General features: G+C 44.7%; 2 protein-coding genes across 2 annotated transcripts; both read right to left on the bottom strand.

The window, feature by feature from the left end:
* Window positions 1-329: 329 nt before the first annotated feature.
* On the bottom strand, window positions 330-4,040 carry LOC120710204 (homeobox-leucine zipper protein TF1-like). Its single transcript, XM_039995857.1, has 11 exons — window positions 3,960-4,040; window positions 3,593-3,825; window positions 3,087-3,204; window positions 2,718-2,921; window positions 2,218-2,556; window positions 2,020-2,130; window positions 1,700-1,885; window positions 1,410-1,585; window positions 1,048-1,297; window positions 841-936; window positions 330-734 (listed from the first exon to the last, which is right to left on the bottom strand). Exons 1-11 carry the CDS (start codon window positions 4,038-4,040, stop codon window positions 330-332), a joined length of 2,199 nt encoding a protein of 732 aa, XP_039851791.1.
* Window positions 4,041-6,966: 2,926 nt separating this feature from the next.
* Window positions 6,967-8,764, bottom strand: LOC120708320 (early nodulin-like protein 1). The gene is made up of 2 exons (XM_039993524.1): window positions 8,439-8,764; window positions 6,967-7,614 (listed from the first exon to the last, which is right to left on the bottom strand). The coding sequence occupies exons 1-2, from the start codon at window positions 8,623-8,625 to the stop codon at window positions 7,190-7,192; spliced, it is 612 nt and encodes a 203-aa protein (XP_039849458.1). The 5' UTR covers window positions 8,626-8,764; the 3' UTR covers window positions 6,967-7,189.
* Between the last annotated feature and the right edge of the window lie 5,118 nt (window positions 8,765-13,882).

Raw genomic sequence — 13,882 nt, 5'->3', positions numbered from 1 at the left:
CATTATTACAGGCTCTTGATACAAGAGCAGATCGCCAGTTCCACATCATAGTAGGCGGAACGAAGACGGAATTTATTATATATAGTAAACGGCATTGCCGGGAGAAATGCAGGCGATCGAAGCTGATGGACGCCCTTCCAAATTTCTTGTTTTAAATAGCAGCCTCCACAAGCTTGGACCCCCCCCCCCCCCCCCTCTTCTCCCTGCAGAAAACAGCAAGAGGTGACTGCAAATTCAGTATCCCCCCTATGGAAGAGGCTGGCTCCGCCATTACTCAAATTTGACATGATAATAATCATCAATGAAGAGGAGGAGTACCTTGCTACAGTCTAGTTGGGAGGCTGCCTAATCTTGTAGAAAACAGGGTGGCTGTTCAGCAGCGTGTCTTTGATAGTTGCAATGTTTTCTGTCATGATCTGGATCGCCGACGACACTGACCGAGGGCACAGGCCAGTCCCACGGGCCAGCTTCATCAGAATCTGGAACCCTGCAGTCATCACAGTTCCCCCAGCCTCTCCAATGGGAGAGCCAGCATTCGCCGGGTCGGCGAGGGGAACAAGGGAGAAGCCGGCAGGGAAGAGCGCAATGTTGCTCATCGCCTCTTCGCCGCCTGGGCTCGTGATCATGTCCATCACATGTTTGTCAAGAGAGGAGTAGACCATGAATGATCCAGACGGATCATAGCAGCTGTTCTGGAGGATCAGCATGATTTCCTTGTTTGCCCCGCTTCCATGCTGACCAATTGCAAAGTATTCGAGTGAGATATGAAAATCGCCACAAAGTCTGAAGTAATGAAACTGCAGGAGCCAGTATCAGTGCTTGGTGGTGATGTTCTGGTACCTTGACATGCAGGATGGAGACAGCATCTTCACTTCCGACGCCATTGGCCACACGAACTACCTCCTTCACGCAGCCTCCATGCACCAGGACATCCCACTGCAATCACAATCACCCATCGGTAAGCCACACGGTACTCAAGTTCATCAGGCAGAGGCCATGCTGCTGTTGCCATGTGGCCGGCCGGAGAGATTGCGTTCGTTGGCATACCTTGACACGCAGCAAGTTGTTCTTGAGCAGGTCGAACACCCTCCTCATGGGCAGCGGCAGCAGGAACGTCGCGCTCGTGCACACGATCGCGGTGTTGCTGCCGTCGTCGTTCCTTCTGTAGGCGATCCTGACGTCTTCCTCCGTGCCCTCGCCGCACTGGACGCTCCAGGCGTCCGCGGGGAGGCCGGCGATGCTGCCGGTGTAGTTGGCCAGCAGACTATCCGCCAGCTTCATGATGGCCTTCCTCCCCCTTGAAGTGACTGAAATCCACAACGCAAAGAGTTTTTTTTTTAGAAAAGGTACAACGCAAGGAGGTAAGTTTCTGCTTCATTCTCTGATTCAAGTTGGTGGTGGGAAGATGCCGTGGATTACCGTCCAGGGTACAGTTGGTGACATGGAACACGTCCCTGAGCCGCGCGGACTGTCGAGCCATGCTCGTCACCCAGCGCCTGGCGCCGAAGAGGAGGCCGCTCAGGCATGCCTGGAAGAGCTCATGGGTGCCACTGCCATCTACTCGAACGTGCTCGATGGCGGTGACCTGCAAACAAGTTTTGGAAACAGATCAAACATGGTTGTGGTACGATGTCATCCATGCATAATGGGGTAAAGTTTAATTAATTCAAGCATTTCCCTAGCTGTAATTAAGTCATACCTTGCAGCTGTTCTGCCTTATGGGCTGAATCAGTATTCCTGATGGCATCTTCTGACAACTGGCACCGTCGTCCAAGGACACGTCGACGACAGCCATGGCTCCCAGCTCCAGCCTCTTGCAGCAGCGCAGGAAGGTGCATTTCCTAGCCGGCACCAGGGGGGATGGGAACACCAGCTCCACAGTCAGCTGTCGTTGTCAATGCACAAGAGCAAGACAGTCTGTGAGTAAACAGCTACTAGCTAATAAATAGGGCACTTCTTACTATTTGCCAGTGCACTGTATTTTCACATGTAAATTCAGAAAGAAGAAACAACTCATACCAGCTGCATAGCCCCATCGTAGCCTGCCTCGCTGTTCTGAGGCCAGTTGTAAACCTTGGTGCTGGTCGCTGCTCCGGACACGAGTCCAGGGAAGAAGGCTCCAAAGCTCCCCTGCAGCCATTTCAAAACTGAGTTCAGCTAGATTTCGAATCGACAACGGTATTGATTAGCTTCTATCAGTATCGACGTCCCACTCACACTATCCATTAGAAATTCCACAATGCTTTTAGGGTCCAGCATGACCACAGCGCTGGCACGGGTAGCTTCTGCCACCAACCCCATGGCACCTACACTCATCTGCCCAGGAAATGTTTGGGCGTAGGCCATCCTGTTGAGTACTTGGAATGAACCACCAGGTACAGCCAGCCACAGAGGGCTGCTGGAGTCGCTCAGAATGAAAAGCTCATGCGCCGCGCTCATGGCTACTTCAGTAAGCGCTTGAAATTCATCTTGCATTCCAAAGGCATTTGCGGACGAGGACTCAGGATGGAATAGGGGCGAACACATGGTCAGACGGGCTTCATTGTCGATACGCATCTGCCAAAGAAACGATGCAACATCAGCGGAACTCGCAACTGCTTGAGGTGTAACTGATGAGAAGGAATACAATCTGTATATGATGCGAAACTGCAAACTGACAGCTGCAGTGTTGGTTAATGAAGAGTGGAAACAAAGAGTCACTTGAGACAACGAGTTACATGCTGTCCCTGCAACTGTTGCTGCAGCATCCGATTGTATGCTTTCACCTCTTCCAGTTCTTTGAGGATCTGAAGGAACCCTGGATCATTAGTGCACCTGGGACAGAGAGGATTGTTCTGTGCCTGCTTGAACATGTAGTTTTCTTCCCTCAGCATTTCATTCTCCACTTTCAACCTGTAGTTCTCTTCTTTGCCACTTAAATGCTATTTGTGCATGAAAATGGATAATGGTTAGAGATTCCAAGTGTGAAATAGCTCAAGTATGAATATGCAAATATGTCGGGAAACTCGAGGTGTTACGTCAGATGCTAGAATTTCAAGGAAACATACATACAGCCGTATCCAAAATTGCAAAGGTGTAGAACAGACCTTTACATGGGTTCTCTTGTTCTGGAACCAGAACTTCACCTGAAGCGACCCAAGCCCAGTCATCGCAGCTAGCTGCATCCTTTGATTTTCATCAGGGTGTGCGCAGACGCTAAAGAAACTGCTAGTTCAACAAAAATAAAGACAAGACAGATGATAAAATTTACAAGAAAAAGGCAACTTGTAGAAAGGAAAATATTTGTTTAATTCTTTGAAATAAATCGAGGATATGGCCACTAGGTTGACTCGCACTTTCAACAAAGTAGTTATTACTCTGGCTGTTTTAATCTGAATGAGTTGAGTTAACTTCTAAAGTTCTAACAACAGATATACTTGAATTAATTAATTGGTTTGTTTTAAAGAAATGTCTAGTAGATTATTCATCAAAATAACGTCCTATTGTACACAGTACACGGCATCCTGGCTTCATCAGTGGATAAAAAAGGAAATAAATTCATTGATGCACTAATAAATTCGAGTCAATGTTGTATATTCGTTAGGAACCATACCCCTCTAGTATTTCTGCCTGCCGGCTGTTGAGCCTGTGTAGGGATCTTTTCTTTGGCTCTGGACCATCCTGACCATCGCCGAGGCTCCTTCCACTACCATTATTGTTGCTGACCAAGATGCTCAAGTTATCCTCATTGATTCTAGAGGCACCATCACCGGGGATCTCTCCATGACCATTGTTTCCATGTGGTTCTTCAAAGCAACTGCTTGAGTTCTTTTCAGATATTTCATTCTGGTAAAGCAACTATTCTTTTAGTGTTAAATTCGTCAGTTCCAAAATTTTATAATCCAAAAGGCTAACTTAAAACATAGTAGCAACAACGGATTAAGATAACATACAACACACCTCAAAGGTTATTTATATACTTGAACTTTCAACATTACTATTTGTGTTACAGATACATCTAAACCGAGACAATACCAATTTGGATAGAACAGAACTGCCATGTCAGTAGGCCACCACTACTGATTTTGATATTTACATGCTGATAATTACTATGTTTGCTGCAGTCGGCTGTAGGTTGAAAAAGGCTTCAGTTGTGTTGGGGTTTGAAGTGTGTTTGTATCGCTTTATTTTTTTCTTCTAATAAAAATTACGGCAAATCTCTTGCCGTTCACTTCAAAAAAAAAAAACTACTATGTTTGCAAAACTTCAGATACTATATATGGCTCAATGTAGAACAGGAAAAGGAGTAGGAATGAAAATAAATCTCAGACACATCCATGATGCATTTAATGGCATTTATCCTATTCTTTTTTAAAATTTTCTCATTTTTTCATAGTTAAGGCTCCATAAGTATTCATTGAAGCTACCACACAAGCATTCCTCAACAATTATATATCTGCACGCAGGACCTTCTTGAAATATCAACTAAAAATAAGCATGCCCCACATATACATCTATCAACTTTAGAAACAATTTAAGGGTCATGGAATTTATTAAATTTAATATATAAAATAGAGATGATTTATTTATTTGATAAAATAATTGCTTGTGCAAGTTCGCTAACATGGGAATATATATTGACTGCAAGTATGCCATCAAAATTTTAGGAAAGCAATAAAAGAACTGCAGACTTAGCGCTCAACCTTATATCAAAAGTAAAGATTGATTCAGGACCATGAGTGAAGAATAGCTTATTGAAAAATTACTTTAGGAGAATTAATTAACTTTATCATTCTTGAAAAATAAAACAACGATCTAGTAATGAACGAACTTCCGCAAAACAAGATGAACAAAGTTTAAAAAGGAATCAAAGGGAATAAAAGCATCAAACTAAGGAAAATCCAAGAGATATGCTACAATATCTTTTGAGAAGGTGATATCGAACAAACTTATTGTAGCACAAAAAAATGTGGTATTATATTTCCATATCTTGTCAAAATCTTTATTCCAGGGGGGCAAAAGATGTCAAAAAAATCCTTCTCAACTACAAGCAAGGAAGTCCAACAAAAAAAATATACTAGGAATGGAGTAAGAAAATACCATTTTTGATGAAAACCCAAGAGAAATACTACTAGGCGGCCCCATCAAAGATGAATCGTCGATACCACTAGTAGACCCCATGAAACATGGGTGGCCTCCTGAAAGTTCATCTATTCCCATCTACAAGTTGTTCAAATACACAACCTACAACTTGTTCCAGTGTTTGCTTGAGTTAGCCTTTCCTAACACTCTCGTCGCCTTTCCCTTGCCCTCCTCTCTATTTATAGGCACCATCCTTAGTGTAAATTGTTACTGTGTATATGGTCTGCACACTGGCATGACGTTATGTCAGCAAATAATTTGGTTGATTGTGCAAAATAATATAATAATAAGAAAGTAACGCTCACTATATGAGAGAGAAACAAGGTAAGTAGGTGAAAGATATCTCCTTTCTTTTGTTCTTATGCTTATTATTGTCATAATTTTATATGCAGCCATGCATAAAGATATAGTAAAAGGGGTAATTAATTCCAGCTTCATTTACCCATGCATCATCAAAGACAAATTTACAGAGGTAGATTACAAAGGTGTGAGCAAAATAGGAAAACTTGTATTAGGTGGTGACATCTTGAGTTGAGTTGTAGGTGTGCTGTATTTATCTCATACTAGTTGTCTTCTAGGCCATTGAACATTGAATGCATGGCAAGATGAAAAGTTAGTAGTGTGGAGTTGGAAAGGAAAAGTAAAGAATAGAATAAACAAATAAAATCAAGGAAAATACGTTTGATATCACAAGATATCAGTAGAAATACAAGATCTCATACTCACTTAATGTCAGGAAAATAGAAAATATTTTATATTTCTTCACAAATGATTCCACATATCTTAGTGATTACAATAGGCAACATAGAATGTTTTTCTAGTGAGTCCAGAATTTCTAGAACCCAATCAAAATCAGCATAATTAAATTTTAGTAGATCCATTGGTAATATTGGATAATTACACACGACTATATCCAAGGCTAATGTTCAGGTAGGTCAAGGCCAACCATAGACTTCCTTGGAAAGAAATTATACAAATGATTAAATAGGATTAGCTAGGAAAATATGGTTGTTCAGGAAAGTGCATAAGATTTATGTATGCTGTTTACATGTAGTTTCTTGCAGTTCTAATGTTAGAGTCATGGAGCTGAATAAAATAAAAAAACTCCATTGCAACTAAGAAACTTGCATAAAGTTTCACCAACTAACAAAAAAAAAACTCTTACGCATCCATACTAGTTCTTACTAGTTACCAAGTTGACATAGAGTAAGAAACCTCCTATGAAATATTGCGTCAATAATCTAACCTATACACATGTTGGGCCGCTGCGATATGATTATTGGTTGTTTTGTTGGGCCCTTGAAAGGTATATGATTTTGAGCAGTCTGGACTAGGCTGTCGCAGAAAGCACAACGATCTTTCATGTTTTTGTTTAATGACGTATGGGCATTGTCGTATTTGGGCCGTTCTTTTCAAGGACCATTATAGTAGTTGGACTACGGCGGTCACTAAAGAAAGACTCGACCGGGGGGAGAGACGTCCCCTGATTTTGATCTTAAAAAGCCTGTGTCGTGACTCGAATCTGGGCTAGCTCAGCGAACCGCTTCTTTGGTGTGTTCAGCCAACCAGTTGCACCGTGGAAGTGTTGGCGGCCATTAAAGAAAGTGTTGCGGCCTTTCTCAAATCTGGTGGATATTGGGCTTGCCGTTACAAGGACACAAAAAGGCGACTTGTCTAATATGTTCAATGTGGGCTATATTTGTATTTTTTTTCCATAAACGCGCAAATGCTTTGCATATGCCAAACTCATTGATTTTCATATTTCCTTTACTAGATCATATATATTGTACGGATTTTTATGCGCTGACACTATCAATATATATCAAACTCCTTGCAAACATGAACTTGGAATAAAATAACAATCCAACAGCATTGAATTAATCAACAATAATACATACATTACATTACATCAACATTTGACAACCTTTTAAACATGAAAAGCATGCAGGTTCACTCGACTCAATCGGCATGTAGAATGTGGGCAAGCTAGTGAAGCAGCCGCCATATGATGAGACCTCCTCTCCGTCCACTGCGCGCGCATACGACCATTTTAAACAAAACACACACATCAAACAAGCGCGTAGAATAGCGCTCCAATGGCAAGCGCGGCAGTGTCTGCAAGTCCCGCCACCTTGGGCGGCGCGGCACTCGGTGGCGGCGGGTACGCCGCCGGCGAGATGTTGATGCCGAAGGGCGGCGGCGGGGAGTAGGTCGAGTAGGGGCCGTTGGGCGACATCGATGGCGCCAGCCCCGCGCCCGGCTCGGTGGCGTTGCCGACGGCCGATCGGTCGGCCATGACGACGACGATGAGCTTCTCGCCGCGGTTGCAGCTGTCCCTGCTGCCGCTGATGAAGTAGTAGGGGCCGGAGCGGGTTAAGGTGAACACGGTGCTGCCGTCGGAGAAGGTGTCGATGGGCGCGCCCGTGTCGCAGGCGTCGTAGGACCTCTTGTCGACGAGGAGCACCGAGTCGTTGCCGGCCGTGTAGCTGAAAGCTGCGTCCATGCATCCATGCATGCATGCATGCAGTCAAAACGTCATGCCACGGTAATAATCAAATTAAGACTAGGAAAAAAACCTTAAAAACCAGGGAAAAAAACTAATGCCAGCTTTTGACAGCGGGTGTTTTACTTTCTACCGCGCGGTGAAACCGTGTCATTACTCAGTTACCGCGCCGCCATTAGCGCCGCGATTAGCACGGCCCCCATGTTTACGCACGACGATCGCGTCACGCCAGTAGGACGGCAGGGCCGCGGTGAAACGCGTTGGATGCCTCGCATTAGAGATAGGCAGGAGCGTCATCACCCCATCTTTGCATTTTTGTCTCTTCCAGTTTAGTCAGCGGTGCGGTTGGGAGGTGGAGAGATGGAGCGTTAGGATTAGGGATAGAGTCTTTAGAGATGGAACGTTACAGGAATCTGGGCATCTCTAGGGGCCTGCACCGTTTGGAAACGCATGCATGCGGCTCGGCCAGGAGGCCTGCGCGTCCTAGTACTAGAAGAAGTCAGACTTGAGAATCCTTTGCAGCGAAGGTAACAGCCCCGCAGGCCGCCTGCGTCCGCCCTCCGACGACAATTGGTGGACCGGGGGAGAGACAGGTGGCCGCGTGCGAAATCAAACAAAAGGACAAGTGGCCGCGTGCGAAACCAAACAAAATTCGTGCAAACGGGATCCACGGCAATGGAATTCTAGCGTATCCGGCTCTGAACTGGATGGACACCCACTCATTCAATGCGGTGGTCTGCTGGAGGAGAAAAACCGGCGGCAGCAGCCGCAGCCGCAGGCAGGCAGGGTTGAGGTTCAGCTGAGGCTGACTCACCGATGGCGTCACCGACGCGGAAGCGGTTGCGCTGCGCCCAGGCGTTGTACGCGTTGGTGGCGTTGGCGCCGGCGGCGGGCACGCGCCACTCGCCCGTGCCGCCTGCCTTGAACACGAACGCGGACGCGGTGGGCGACGCGGCCCACGCCGCCACCAGGCACGCCAGGAGCGCGCACCGCATCACCATCGATCGATCAACCCGCCGGGTGGCCTGCCTGTTGGGTGCGTGCTGCGACAAAAACCAAACAAAAAAAAAATGCTCTTGTGTGCCTGCCTGTTGGGGATGGATGGCTGGATCGATCGATCAGGGTGTTCCGGGGTTGGCGCGGTTTTAAACGCGTCGGGTCGAGAGCGGGTCGCGGCACGGTTCTTTCCGTAAAAGCCAGGGGACGTGAACGCTGCGAAGAGGCATATTTTCCCCCGCGCTTTTGTGCTTTGTGATCCTACGTGTGCCATCATCCTGCACGGCTCTGTTCGATGTTCTTGCTTGCGTGAGAGCTTTTAGTTTCGAACGAAGCTATGCTTTGCTTTCGTATAATGACGAGGAATATGCATACCTTGGGTGCTACTCACACTCAGTTCGTATGAATATAGTATCAGTCGGGTGCGTCTTCAACGCAAACATATTGTGTGAAAAGGAGGCTTGGTTCAGAGTTCAAACCGTAGGAATTTGGATTCGAATCATCATGCCTAGGCTTAGCACGTACGCACTTGACATTGCATCCGTGGACCGTGGTGATCGTTGCTGATTCAATCCACAAAGGTTTTCGCGTGGATTTCGAACAGAGCTTTCAAATTCCTCTGAATTTGACTACTGTCGGCCCCAACAAACAGTGCCAAAATAACAGTTAGGTTTGCTGCCACGGTGGCGATTTGACGGAGTGTTCCACTCACCAACAACAAGAAAATTTAGCGTTTAATGATTTTAATTGATGGGTACAAAGTAGAGGGGAACAATGAAGCCAAGCCAGGGATACACATTTGGTATATAAGGTCTAGGAGGGAGGGGTCAACAGGGCCGGAGGCACATAGTACCTGGGGGGGGGGGGGGCCAAATAACACGAGATCGTAATTATCCTTCTCCCCGTCCCGCTTTGGATTTGCTCGCGCGCTACTGCTACTGCTGCTGCTGGTACTGGTGGTTGAAATGGATCTGGCAAAATTGCTTGTGCTGCTGGAAATACCAGCGTGTAATTTGTTTCTCTGGAGCTCTAATCGCAGTATAGAATTGCACGTCTGAGTTGGCTTTTACTCGCGAAGGTGCTTGAATCCGGCATTGCCAGTCCCGTCTGAGATAGAAAATCAGCGATTTAGATCAATTTTTCACCATATATACATCCCACGTGCTAAATTTATGCACTCACGAGACAAATGCACCTTCACTAATTTGCTCAGCTTTGCCACTGGGAGGAGATGAGGATGAATGATTGGCAAACGAGGGGGACTAAGGCGTACTGAGTACGTATGCGCCTATGTCTCCAATTAAATGGAGTGTGGTGATCGAATATGTGATGCCAGGCGACAAAAATGAACCCATTCGGTATTGATCTTACCATGAATGATCTAGCGACAAGAGATGATATTGAAGCTTAAAAGGGGCAAAACACGTGTATTAAATATCATTTATATATATGGTTAAAACTAAATTGTAAGAACCTGAATAACAGCTTAAATGAAATGTAGTTGTACATTCCTCTTCTCTATCATGAGGAAATGTATAGCCCAATGCCGCCGACTAAGCAGTGGTTGATGCTAGACAACAAAATGAATCAACCCGGTATCATTGCTGTTGTGGATGATATAGGTAACATCTAACATGGATGGCAGTGAAACTTAAAAGGAGAAAAAAAAAAGACTCACAAAACTAAATTATAAAAATTCAGATCACAGGCTAGCAAAAAAGGTATAGTTGTACCATCTACATAAGATCATGTTTGGTGGGGTTCCTCCCAAACCGATCCTTGCTACAGTAGCATAAGAAGCCGGAACCGATGGAGCTAAAAGAGAAGCTTCACCGACTTCCATTTTAATTTCTCCTCGGCTCCTTGCTATGCCAAACAAAATAAAATAAAGCCCTGCCAAACGGGCTCTGGATAAATTCAAAGGATTTTGGTTCATTCGTCCTGGGCTAGGCCGCCGATGGAAGCTGTTGTGAGAGTGAGGGTGAGACTTAATAAATAGATGTTTCAGCAGGCCTCCACATTGATGGGCCTACAATTTACAGCCCCTATTGGATTGCACGTTAGGTTTGGTCAGCCCAGCCAACTTGGATCGTGTAGTCCTTGCTCCTTGGGCCTCGCGTTAGTCCTTTGCTCCTCGGGCCTCGTCTTATCCATGCGGGAGCTGCGGTGACCGGCGGCGGCAGAAGCCAACCCGCGCCGGCTGGGTAGCGGTTGGCGGCGGCGGCGGCGGCGGCGGCGGTTGTTGTTGCGGTTGCGGTATCGCAGTGCAGGACGAGTGGACGACCACGCTCTACATCTGAATTCTGGAGTGAGGTTCCCGGAGATGCTATCTGCATCACCGGTGCGCGTCGCTTACGAAAGGAGAGTGCCACTGTAACTGTAAATGGGAAACCGCACTGTTAGAAAGCTGTTCATTCGTCACTGTTCATTCGTTCGCGAAGACGAGTACCGAGCACACTTTGGCTCGATACTAACGTGCATATTTAGTACCGGGCCAAAACTACAGTACTCCCTGGAGCCATTTAGTACCGGTTGGAGCCACCAGCCGGCACTAAAGAGCGCCACCGACAGCCGGGCGCAACGGCTAGGTGGTCACTCAGTACCGGCTGGAGCCACCAGCCGGTACTAAATGGAGCCGAATTTGCCCACTATAAATCAGCTCGTCTTCTTCCTCCCCGAGCCCGAGCCAACTATTTGACTGAGCTCAGGCTTTCTTCCCATTGCGAGTTAGAGAGGAGGTGCTGCCCCATTTTCTCAAGTTTTGTGGAGAATTCACTCATCCAAGTGTACTAAAAGTTTGCAACTTCTTTCTCTCTTGTTTGATGATATTTATTATTTGTTTCATGCTCAGTAGTTTGAGATATTTGTGATTTTTAGAAATATATAAAATGAGCACGTTTTCTATGATTTATGGATGGATTTGAGATGCATAGAACTCATTACTTGAATTTGGAGAAGGTGTATTGGATAGTTTCAATGTGGATAATTTATAGAGATTTTTTTTTCAATTTTTTAGAAATAATTATGGTTTACAATTTATGTTTTCATTTTAATTCTAATGTCTCCACTGATGTGTTAACCAAAGCCTCCACTGATGTCGGATTACGACCGCTCAATTACAAAATCATGAGAGAAGAAGAGTAATCGGAAGTACAACCAAATCCCCCAGCTCGGCAAACAACCAAAACAAAGTGTACCCGATCTTAAGGTCCTTTCAAAAGAGGATGAAGGACTTGCACAGTTTGTGGCTGAAACCGGGATCACAAAAGCTCAGCTAGAAGGGAAAGAAAATGTCCCTGTTCATGAAGGAGCAGGCAGAAAATCATTTGTACTGGGACAACCTCTTATGTGGCCAGAGTTGATTGACATGCTACCAACGAGAATGTGTGAGTTGCATAACTGGTACATGAAATATTCTTCAGAGGAAAATGTTATGTTCACTGCTTGCATTAAAGATAGCCATTTCCATCGGGGGGATGGACGATGTATGGATTGAACTTGAAAATCTGTGGGATCTATACCATTAAGATGCTCTAGACAAATACATTCTCAATACATTCTACATGTAAGTATTTTCTCTCTCATTTCTATACTCTCTAGCTATACTAAGTGTGTGGTTTCTCATCTCGTCCTCGTATTTCTAATCATGTAGGATGAAGGTACAAGAATGCCGAAAAAAAGAGATCTACAACATCGGCTTCATTGATCCATGAAGAGTCGGTATGCAAATGGCCAAATCGCACCAAGAATATTATATTCACGGCCATGGATAGGCAGCACGCTTGCACATTCATTCTATTGCCGTACCACTTCGAGTGGGTCCTTTAACTTTTTACATCACTTCAATTTATCGTACAAATTTAAGTGAGTCCTTTAACTTTTTTTCATCACTTCAATTTCAACAGCTTCCACTGGATCTTGCTCTCTATCGAGATCGATCGGTCCCGAGTTGTGGTGTTCGACTCCTTGCGGAGAACAAAAAAAGACTATCAATCTCTCATAGACATCCTTCAAAGCGCATGGGCTCGGTTTATCCGTAATCACATAGGGGTCGCGACACCGCCTTCTGATCTTTATATTAAAATTGACTTTCCGGTATGGATACATATCGCGCATCTACTGTGATTTCACTAAACATCATGAATATTTCATAACCCACATCTATATATAATGTTTCAGACAGAAGAAAAGAAACCAACCTATGTGGTTACTATGTATGTGAGCACATACAGGATTTTTGCTCCTCCACCAAGAGGATGACACAACAACAATTCGATGTACGTGTTACATTAATATATAACAATTTCTTTCATTTAATTTCATGGAGGTACTAATAGAAAATTTTGGTGTTTGCACTTAACAGATTTGGTGTATGAAGGAGGACCTCATCGAACTGGAAAAAATCAGGACAATTCAAGAATCACTCTGTGAATTCCTGCTAGATGAGATCATAAATCGAAAAGGAGAATTTTATTCGGATCAAAGGATAAGGTGGGTCGACTTGATAGAAACAACCGCGGGGGCGACAACAATGACGACGACGACTAGTATTCTTCTTCTTTTTGGATACTTGTCGGAAAAAACTAATAATCATGGATACTTGTAAATATTTTTGTACTCCAAATTACTATTATAAATACTTGTAATTAATGAAGTGTATATCAATATAATATGTATATATAATTGCTTTTGTTTTGCGCAAACAATATATATGAATGCTAGATACGGATGCAAATACGCAAATGGCTACGAAATACGAATACTAATTAACTAAAACTAAAATGAAAAGAGGAGAAAAATAAAAAAACAAACCAAAAATAGTACTAAGCTGACGCGCCGGGAGCTGGAACGTGGCAGGCAGTTTACGGTACTAAACTATGCTTTTAGTACCGGTCAGCCCGGCCGGTACTAAACACAGGCGCGTTTAGTACCGATGGGGCGGTATCGGGTGGAAAATCGGTACTAATAGGGGGTTCCCGTCTGGTACAAATGCTAGTTTTTCTGACAGTGCATACATGCCTGAGCCTGAGAAGATTTTTAGCCAGGTCTGCTTTGTTGGAATGTTGGGGGAAGGGTGCGGCGAAATTGGGGGGGGGGGGGGGCATCCAATGCCTGATTCGGTTTGTCTTTTTCAACTCCTAGTCCCCTGTAGAATGATACCTTGGCGCTTGAAGTTTTAAGCTGCCCTTAAGCAAGAATTTGTTTGAATAGTGTACCCACGATTTTGTTTTTGATTCAGATTTTCCTGATAGTTATTTTTCG

Source organism: Panicum virgatum, chromosome 5K (assembly GCF_016808335.1).
Source record: "Panicum virgatum strain AP13 chromosome 5K, P.virgatum_v5, whole genome shotgun sequence".
NCBI classification, from domain to species: Eukaryota; Viridiplantae; Streptophyta; class Magnoliopsida; order Poales; family Poaceae; genus Panicum; species Panicum virgatum.
The sequence above is the reverse complement of the archived record's forward strand: the minus strand, read 5'-3'. Positions and strand labels throughout refer to the sequence as shown.

Coding starts and splice junctions, on each gene's coding strand:
- LOC120710204 (XM_039995857.1), bottom strand. CDS start 4,040: ATGGCAGTTCTGTTCTATCCAAATTGGTATTGTCTCGGTTTAGATGTA. Junction 2,557..2,717: donor AACAGTTGCAGGGACAGCAT/GTAACTCGTTGT, acceptor TTTCTTTGGCAG/ATGCGTATCGACAATGAAGC. Junction 2,131..2,217: donor TGGAATTTCTAATGGATAGT/GTGAGTGGGACG, acceptor AAATGGCTGCAG/GGGAGCTTTGGAGCCTTCTT.
- LOC120708320 (XM_039993524.1), bottom strand. CDS start 8,625: ATGGTGATGCGGTGCGCGCTCCTGGCGTGCCTGGTGGCGGCGTGGGCC. Junction 7,615..8,438: donor CCGCGTCGGTGACGCCATCG/GTGAGTCAGCCT, acceptor GCATGGACGCAG/CTTTCAGCTACACGGCCGGC.